Source organism: Seriola lalandi, unplaced genomic scaffold, assembly GCF_002814215.2.
Source record: "Seriola lalandi dorsalis isolate HSWRI2012SDOR001 ecotype SW California unplaced genomic scaffold, Sedor1 jcf7180002054476, whole genome shotgun sequence".
Classification (NCBI taxonomy): domain Eukaryota; kingdom Metazoa; phylum Chordata; class Actinopteri; order Carangiformes; family Carangidae; genus Seriola; species Seriola lalandi.
The window spans coordinates 319,257-329,176 of NW_019525029.1; the positions used below are offsets into that span (position 1 = coordinate 319,257).

The window sequence follows — 9,920 nt, forward strand, 5'->3', positions numbered from 1 at the left end:
TTGCAGCCACAACAGTTCGAGTCCTGGCATCTGACACTAGCCACCACCCACCAAGCCACAGTAGGCGCTTTTTTCTATGCCCGGCAGATAAACTGCTCAGTTCAGCCCAAAATACAGTTTAGCTGCAGTTCAGTGTAGACAATGTGATGTGTTCCTGTGTACTTCTTCTATTTATCTCTTTGGAATGACTCTTCTCCCCCCCCCCCTCCCTCTCTCTCCCTCTCACTAACTCACACACATACACCAGAAAGCCAACAAAAGGAGCTGCCAGGTCAGTGTTTTCTCACTACAATTAATATATATATATAAGAGTTTAAGAACTCGACAGTGATGCGGATATGAAAAGGGTTTTCTTAACACCGCTTTACTTCTGCTTTCAAAAAAATCCACGATGAAGTTTAAGAAAAGTTTACTTCAACAACAAGGCTGATCTCCTTTTTGTCTCCACTTTTGTTTTTATTGCATCAAAGTTGTGCATTCAGAGAGGGAAAGGTGGCAAGGGAAAGAGGCCTAATGGTCTGGAGTAGACTAATCCAGGTTTTACTATGGAAAATACATGAGCTAAGTTGTCTTGAGAATAATAAAGAGTGGCACACAGGAATATTGTTATGTAACCAGGGATCTGAGGCTTCAGATATACTCAGTCTACCCTTATATAATGTTTGAACTTGAAAAATGGTAAACAGATACTTAGTTGACATATTGGCTCTGAAATATCATCACAGAAGCAGCAGGCCTGCTCCAATAAGCTGTCACAGAGGCAGTTTTTCAGAGGATGTCTGTTTTGTCAAAATAAAATGACATATTTTAGTAAAATAGTTCAAAATTAGAGTGATCCAAATGAAATAATACAGCTGAAACAAGAAATATGTACATGTTAATGACATATAGTGAATGATGGGGCAAGCAGGAGTAAGACAGGAAGTGTGTGTGCATGTGTGCGTGCGTGCGTGTGTGTGCGTGCGCATGTGTGTGCGTGCATATGCGCATGTTATCCAGGAAGTGAAAGGGGAAAAAATATGGAAAGCAACATTTCACAGAGTTTTTGCATCAGACGTGCAGCTCTCAAACAAAACTGCCTCATGAATTTTTATCTAATTAGCAACAGTTGGTCAGAAAGCTCACAGGGTACCATCATTCTTCATTTGTGAGGCAAACAGACACACATAAACACATAGACTTTGTGGAGACTGTGTATGAGGATTTATTATCTCATGAGGTCAGAGATCTGAAACTAGATGGTTTTGGGTTCCCTAATTTTAGACTTGAGCAGTGCCATTCTGGAATACTTTCAGGTACCAGATAATGCATTTGCAGTTTCACCTCTGTAGAGAAATAGACCGATGAGAGATGGTGACATTTTTTCATGTTCCTCTCTTTGAAACTCTGCTCTCTTGTCCTTTTTGCTAAACGAAAGATATAGATCTATCCATGTTTAAGTCAATCAGTAGCTATTACAAAGTAAAGTTCATTTGAAATAAGCTGCTATTAATCACATAGAACCATTAATTTATCTTCTTTTTCTGCTTTGTCTTCTTTCAACCTCCAGACATGAGACATATACGTGTGCAGACAACCACAGTGTCAGCGTGTCACATACAGTAAAACGTCTGGGTGGGAAAGCTGGTAAGTGCAGACTTCTGTTGGGCCAAAAAAGGTTGTCTGACTTAAAATAACTTTAGAGTACACGTCATGACAGTTCCAGCTTTGAATTATTTGAGTATTTTATCTGTCGTTTCTTTCTGATGGCCATTTAGGAAGATGAATGCAGTTTTGTTTTTACCATAAAATACAAATGCTTTAAATGCTTAAATACGGATCTAACAGATAGTTCTGAATTGACCAGTGACTTTGAATACTGGTGCTTTTTTTTGCATATCTCAACTCATGTAGGCCACTGCAGTGACAATATGGTAACACTGTGTGACATTTGTATTATTTCATGCATTGTAAGGCCGCAACTAAGGACTGTTTTTATTTCAGATTAATCAGCTGATCTTTTTTTTTTTTTTGCACCGATTTGCTTTAATGCCAAGAGTTATTTTATTTTTTATTTCATCTTTATTTAGTCAGATAGTCTCATTGAGATTTGTTAGATGAGAAGAAGGATGTCACTTCCATGTCCTTACAGTAAATGTGAAGCTAACACAAGCTTAGCACAAACAGTGGAAACAGTGGAGAGTGGTTACTACTGCCTTCCAGAATTTCCTGGAGACTCTGCTTGTTGCTTAACAGCTCATCCCGGCCCAAAAATATAGTCTGTCAATCTGTTAACTGACTAATCATTTCAACTCTAATTTATCATTGTCTATAGTTTCCATGACAGCTTATTCAACAGTAACAGCCATAAAATTATGATGATCTTGAAAGGAACAAAGCCAAAACTTTCTGACATATTATTCACAGCATAAAAACATCCAGAAGAATCAGGAATGTTACAAAAACACTAGCCTACAATAGTGCTTTCAGTTAGTTACTCTAAATGTATGACCCCCGTTTCATGATCAGTTGTGTTTGTGTGTGTGTGTGTGTGTGTGTGTGTGTGTGTGTGTGTGTGTGTGTGTGTGTCTCAGCAACATTTTCGCTGGCCCTCTTCCTCATTTCAGTACAGGAAGTGAGCTTGCAGTCAGATGTAGAGCTGTCGACACACTCTGTGACGGGTCATTCCTGTACACTGTTGTGAACATGGTACTTCTCTAGTACCAGACTCCGCCGCTGCCACCATGCCCTGTTTGGGCCATCACCACCCTTGATGCCATCAACAGCAGGCAAACTATAAATTCTACAGGTAGGCGCCTACTGCTTCGACTTGCTTGAAGCTTCTCTTCAGAGGGAACAGTTATTTCTCCATTCTGGTGAACTGAACGCTGTGTGATGTAACTTACATCATGTACGTCACACAGACAGGATCTGTTGAAATGCATTCGCACAGATGGGTATTTTTGATTAATAAGAAAGTAAATGATGTAAAAAACAATATAATTTGGGAGTGGGATTATGCAACATATCAGTTCATTATCATTAATCACTGTTCATTATGAGTACACAGACCTAGTCATGCAATGGAAAATCAAGTCCGATAGCATCTAGCGTCAGCGTTCCCATTTTGCAATGTGTCTTGTTAGTCGAGATAGTTCAATGGTTAAATTATAGGAAGTTACAAACTTCGTGGTGCAGCAGCAGAGAGAAACTTAAAACTTATACACATTGAAAATTTGGAGAACTTGGGGTACATTCGCATCTCTTTCTTTGTCTGCCCTGACTTCAGGCCAGATTCTGGTCCATCTGGAGGATGGGGAATATGATGGGGGGTGTGCGTGCCAAGGACAAGGACAAGACTGAAAACCCTGACAGCTCTCAAAAGGGTAAGATCTCCATGCAACTTTGATATTGATATTAGCTGTTTAGTAATTAAAGTATTTTAAGAGAGCAGAGTGGAAGAATTCCACAGTGCTGTCAGTGACAACTGTTATGTACTTTGTGCAATACAAATGTGTGATCTTTCCATTGATATCATTTTGAATGCTGTAAATATTGGTCTTGGCAGGTTCAGAAGACATGGTGGTGGTGCTGCAGGACTACCCGTCTCCTGAAATCAGCGAGCCCATCTACAGAATGGGGGAGAAGCTCAGAGTCATCGCACAGTACGATCATGTTTTGCATTCTTGATTAAAAACTACGGTCCAGACACACACTTGATAGACAGAAAATCACAAATAAGTATGAGGAAATAAGGTCTAACAGAAAGACAGTGTCATTTGATGCCCTAAGTTTACAGTATGGAGAAGTGCTCACTAAAAGTCAGTTGTTGATTCCTCTTTGCCTCTTTATCATGGTCAGGGAGGCTTATTGGTGGAGAGTCCGCTCAGTCCAAACAGGGAAGGAGAACTACATACCCAACAGTCATGTAGCAAAAGTCTACCATGGGTAAGAAAAATAATACGAACACTATTCTCTAGTGTTGGCCTGGTCGGTCTGTTTGAACTTGCTTTAAATCGATAACAGTGAAAAAATATCGAATGCATCTTTTTCCGTCACCCTATCTAAGACCTATCTCTGTGTTCAGGAGGCAGTGGGAGATAATAGTAACACAAGTTGTTAATGAAGTGTTGTATGTTATGTTAATTTCAAAGGGTATGCCTTTCATATGAATGGGGAAGTTTACAACTCGGGTTGAATGTGCTGCTGATCTATAACTCGGAGCATGTTTTTGTTCTGTCAGTTGGCTGTTTGAGGGGGTGGAGCGGCAGAAGGCCGAAGAGCTGCTGCTTCTACCTGGGAACAGAGTGGGCTCCTTTCTGGTGCGGGAGAGCACCAGGGAGAGAGGTGAGTACACTGACTCAGCAGAGCGAGCAATAAACTCTTTTAATTTGGGATAGACTTTGGTTTTCAGTAATGGTTAGAATGTGGAGTTTTCTGTGGAGGAAAATAAATGCTTGTCGACAAGTCAGCATGTGCCAAGATTAGATCAGGATGGTGTTAAGTCAAGAGTGACGGCATACGCTAAAAGAGAAGCCAAGACCAGATCTAGATCTCATGAAAAGGAAGAAAGAAGAAGAAGTAGTATGGTATTTGTTGAAGTTTTCATCTGAATACATGAATTCTTAAGGGACTAGAAATGAAAGAAAGCGAGGATTTGTAATGGAGAGTTTTTAATAGACCTATTTGGTGTAATTTTAGAGAGTGGAGGCATTATCACATTAGCTAAAATTAACAGAATTTCATCCACATGGTCTAAGGCCCATGACCTGGGCCAACTGCAGCGAGGACTGTAGCCTCTACACATGGGGCGCTTGCTTAGACCACTACGCCACACGACGCCCCCCATGACATGTAATCAGCAGGAGACCTTTGTATGTATAAAAGACAAGCAACAAAATTAGTCTGAAATTTTGGGAAAAACTCTCTTTTGTGAGATAAGGAAATCACTCACTGACAAGTTAGATCTTGTTTGTTGAATCCGACTTTTTCTTTGCCGGGCGCAGTGACCTCATGGAGTTCCTCCTCCTACCCAAGAAACAGTCTGACACAATGGCCTGTCGGAACACTACGAATTGTCATTTTTACAATTACGTTTTTGTACAGAACAATAAAAACAAGATATAACGTGTTGGTTAGTGTTGATATTCTTCTTATGTTTTTTTTATTTTTGAGCCATTCTAGCTGTTTCCCCATTTCCAGTCTTTATGCTTAGCTAAGCCAACTGGCTGGTTGATGTGAGAGTGGTATCAACCTTCTCATCGAAAGCAAATAAGGGTATTTTCCAAATGAGTTCCAAAATGAAGCCTTGCTTTTAAAAACAAAATAGGCTACACAATGACTTAGCACAGGATTGACCTTCATGTTACTTCTGCTTTTGCTTTGTTACAGCATTTGTAGCATGAATGGCTCAATAGTGGTTGATATTCCTCAGGTTCTGGCAAAATTACAGTGACTTCATACTATAACTTGCTTGGTGCTATAACTGAAAGCCTGTATTATTAAGTGTACGGTGTTTGTCTTATCCTCAGGTGTGTATTCACTCTCCGTGAAGCACATGATCATAAAGCACTATCGTATCTTCAGACTGGACAACAGCTGGTACTACATCTCCCCACGCCTCACCTTCCAGTGCCTTGAGGATATGATCAACCACTACTCTGGTGGGTGGATGCACCACACTTGGATACATAATTAAAAAGAGATTGACATAGGTCTAAAAATAAACTAAAAGATAACTAATTCGACAATATGTAGGCCCGCATGCAAGCATGCAAACAGACTTGCATAGCAAATACTTAAGCACTGAAAATAAAATATGTTCTAAATATAGAACTGTTTCTCATCAGTTACTGAGAGACAGATCATTTTTGGACCAAAACAGGAAATGAGATAAAATATGTGTGCTTGATAATGACCACTGGTGCGACAAAGTGAAGAAAAAAAAAAAAGAAGACTTGCAGCAGTGCTGTTCAATTCTGTATGAATATGGATCACAAGTTTGGTTTGTTTGTACGCTTGAGTGATAGAGTGTGAGAATGGTTAATGTGTAATGAGAACAGTATTATACTTCCCTTGCATTTGCCTTTTCAGACTCTTCAGATGGCTTATGTTGTGTGCTAACCTCTCCCTGTCTGTCGGCCACAACCCCGCAATCAGCCGTGAATCCTGAAGCTCCACCTGTGGTCATGCGACGGAACTTTGACTGGAAGAAAATAGACAGGTACAACTGAGGCTCGGTGATGATATTTCCCAGCTTTAATCATGTCAGCATGACCGTGCATAGATGGCAGCTTATTTGCTGTCACCTGGTGCTAGTCTTGAATGTGAAAATAGCAGAAATCCGATGTAGGAATATAGATAAGGGCTAGCAACTAATGATTGTTTTTTATCTAATGTAGATATTCAAGCATGATTTTTTTAAGCACCTGGTGGTTTAAGCTGATTTTGGATTTAATGGGTAAAATTAGGCATCAATTGCATCCTTTTTTCACAGGCGGAGAAGAAAATCGTAATGCTAAGACACTCACTACACTCGCTCATTTCTTTCTTTCTTTATCTCCCCTCATCACAGGACACAGCTGGTCAGCACAGAGAGCTGCAGTGACAACATGGTGAGCTACGGTGTCCGAAACAGCATCGCAGCCTACCTGTCCTTTTCTGGGAATCAAGACCCAGCACAGATAAGCGCAAAGAGCAGGAAGAAGAAAAGCAAATCTGTTTATGCTTTCCCTGAAAACAGCCTGGCAAAGCCTGACTACGAGGATGACTTCTAGAGACAGCAGTGGAGTTTAAAATACTGGAATACCTTCAAGTGGGGGGCAGTGGAGGGCATCCCTCTCTGAAATCCACCACATTTCTTATGTCAGCATATAGGGCTGTGCTGAACTGACATTTTCATTAAGGATCCCAAACATCCAAGTGTGTTTCAGTTTCTAATGTGAGCACTTTGAAGTACTTAGACAGTAATGCAAACTGGATGACCACTCCACTCACAGAAGGTACGATATGGAGTTGTACTGGATGACGGTGCAATTGAACTGTGATATGTATTCTGCACACAGGCCGGAAAAACAAACAGCCTATCATTATGATAGTGAGAAGAAGACTTGAATGCTATGGTTACTGTTTGGAAATATTAATGTATATATCATTATTAATGGCTTTCAGACTGTTTTCCTGTGTTGTTAATAAATTTTAAATATTTGAATGGTCATATTGTGACATCAGCTTAAATTTGCACTGGTTTCGTTTTGTTTTTTGCCATTTTGGAATATTTTCACCTTGTTAAGTTGATGTAGTGAATGTGTTTGCTAACAGTGGCTTTTTGAGACATCAAGCAGATACAGAGCAAGATCGGCAATAACTGGGCGTCATGTTCGTGTCCACCTAATAATTGTCCAATGTTCACTCTCCTTTTAGCTCTGTTTTGGTCACAGCCATCTGCTGAGGGAAACATCTGGCTCTATAGATGCTAAATTCTCCACTGTGTTTACCAGCTTGTGGCCAACTTTGTCTGTCTGTTGTTTGATGCTCAGCAGGAAGTGTACAGTAGGTTTATCTGAGGTTTTTTTTTTTTTTTTTTTTTAAAAAGCAGCTGCCTGGCATTAAATTTGCTCACCGGAAAAAAAAACAGTGACTTTAAATACCCTAAAAGGCTTCGTACAGTAAAAGGAACTGCAGCGTGTGGTGATACTTCTTTGTGGGTTTGTCGGTATGATCGATCCCTTCCACGTACATAGAGTTGTGTGAGCCATTATTTATATTACAGTATTAATTAGAACAGCTTTAAGTACTATTATTATTTGGTGCTGAGTAGATTGAAGAAATAATCATTGGGAAAATAAAAAACTTCAGTGATAAATGTATTCATGAGTCACTAAGAGGAACAAACAGATTGTGGAAACAGGCCACTGTCACTACACTGTGTTTAATTCTATTCAACATACTGCATCTTTGACCACCAACATTAACATTTGTGCACAAGGGTTTTACTGGTGCCACAAGAGCTCTGATTCTCATGATCTGGCATCGTTCACTCAGTCTGCGTGATTTGCCATCGTACACTGTAGCATGTCAGTAATTTTAAGCATTTGGGAACCTTTGATGGTTTTTTGAACATAATCCAGGGTTAAAAGCTCCAGTGACAACAATGGGCACAAGTTCTGAGAGTTCCTAAATTCAAATTTCCTCACAAACATCCGGCCAAACTGTTGATTTGTGTTAAACTTCCTCTCTTCAGGTGTGGCTATTACTGCTTGTGCAACAGTCTCACTTATTCTGCGAGATCACCATATGACAAACTGACTGCAAAACTGCTATTTAATAGGATGATAAAAAACAGTATGACATTCGGTAGAAACATGCAAGCACTAAATATTTACAATAGAGTGGAAATTCTTGTGCCAGAAAACCAAAACTCCCCTCTCGCATTTTCATATTTGTGCTCGACCAACTTCCTCTGCCATATTCAAGACCTCGATGTAAACGTTTTTAACCGCTCTGCCCAAAACACAGAAGAACGGTATGTGAAAACACAAACTTGGGTCTAAATAAAGAGAAGAGTTTGTGTTATTATTCATAGCCCTCTGCTCCCTGCTTGTCATAAGTGACTCAGAAAGTAAAGGATGATAAATATGTGGAAGAATGTGAGCAGAAGCACAGCCAAGGTCAGTCAGTCAGTGAGGAAAAGTTCAAGTGAACTACACGTTATACATTACTGCTGGAACAAGAGGCCTCTTGATAGTTTAAAGCAGATGTTTCAGGCCTTACACGCATGGTTTCAAAATAACTGATTGATTGAATGATAACTTGGTTAGGAAATGAGCAAAGTAAAATTTTGCTAAACAGAATTATCCTTATTTTTCAGACCCTCCTCTAATCTTTGCTTTTTCAGGCCTCTAAAATATTCAAATATTTGTTTTGAGAAAATCACTCTTCAGTGGAACTACTCACACCTCATAGACTCTGCTTTCTAAGAAGGGTACTGGTTTAAAGATCCTATGCCATTTTTTATCATCACAGTAATATGAAACTTCAATGCTGATGTTATAACTTCCCTGAGAACATTTACAGAAACCTTATGCTGTCTAAGACCAGTTTCAGGAAGCCTGAATAAGGTGTACATCCCCAAACTAATGTACCAGCCGAGCCAGCCTCATTTATTAGTTTTCATTAAATTTATGAGCTAACTGTGTGTGACCAGTCGAGGCGAGCTCAGCGTTTTCAAAGAAGGATCAAATAGTGGTGTTGCCTGGTTTTAAAGTCTCATAAAATACCTGCAAGTAACCGTTTGGGAAGTCAAGCAGTGTGTTTGTGTGTGTGTGTATGGTGAGTGGAACAATGAGTGATACAGACACACACATCTGGTGGCCTCCCGCTGCACCATGCAAGAGACTGCTGTCCAGTCAGCATTACTCACTCTTCACATCAGGCTGCCTCTCCAGACCATGTAGACCCAAACTGGAAAAGACTAGAGATGAAACTAATGGAAGGAGTTGCTCTGCGTGAACTTGTGTTGATGAGTGACGACATGATTCATTGACAGTGTCAGTCAGATGTGCATCACAGGATGAAGCACAAGCTGAAGTTGTGAAGAATGAAGGCAAAGTTTGGAGAAAAAGATCAAAGCCCACTTATATATATTAAAGATAAACCCTCACTTTCCCTCTGGGCCATCTATTCATCCATATTCAACAAAAAACAACTCTTCCCTGAGATCATGTGAGCATTTACTGTAAAACCAATGCAGATAAGAAAGACAATACCCCGTCACACCTTGCCAATCATCACACATCTGTGTGTGTGTTTTCATGGTGGAAACAAAGGCTCTCACTGGGGCAAAGAACGGAGGAGTTACAGCTCACACTTCACAAAACCAAACACCCACAGAGCGTGTGCTGTCTCACAAGAAAATCCCTGGTTCGAGATGACTTTATGAG

General features: G+C 40.1%; 1 protein-coding gene across 1 annotated transcript; it reads left to right on the forward strand.

Annotated features, from left to right (window-relative positions):
• On the forward strand, positions 1–7,215 carry sla1a (Src like adaptor 1a). Its single transcript, XM_087175571.1, has 10 exons — positions 1–60; positions 1,550–1,626; positions 2,574–2,788; positions 3,269–3,365; positions 3,548–3,644; positions 3,841–3,927; positions 4,223–4,326; positions 5,511–5,642; positions 6,073–6,202; positions 6,554–7,215. The coding sequence occupies exons 4-10, from the start codon at positions 3,293–3,295 to the stop codon at positions 6,753–6,755; spliced, it is 825 nt and encodes a 274-aa protein (XP_087031697.1). The 5' UTR covers positions 1–60; positions 1,550–1,626; positions 2,574–2,788; positions 3,269–3,292; the 3' UTR covers positions 6,756–7,215.
• The last annotated feature ends 2,705 nt before the right edge of the window (positions 7,216–9,920 follow it).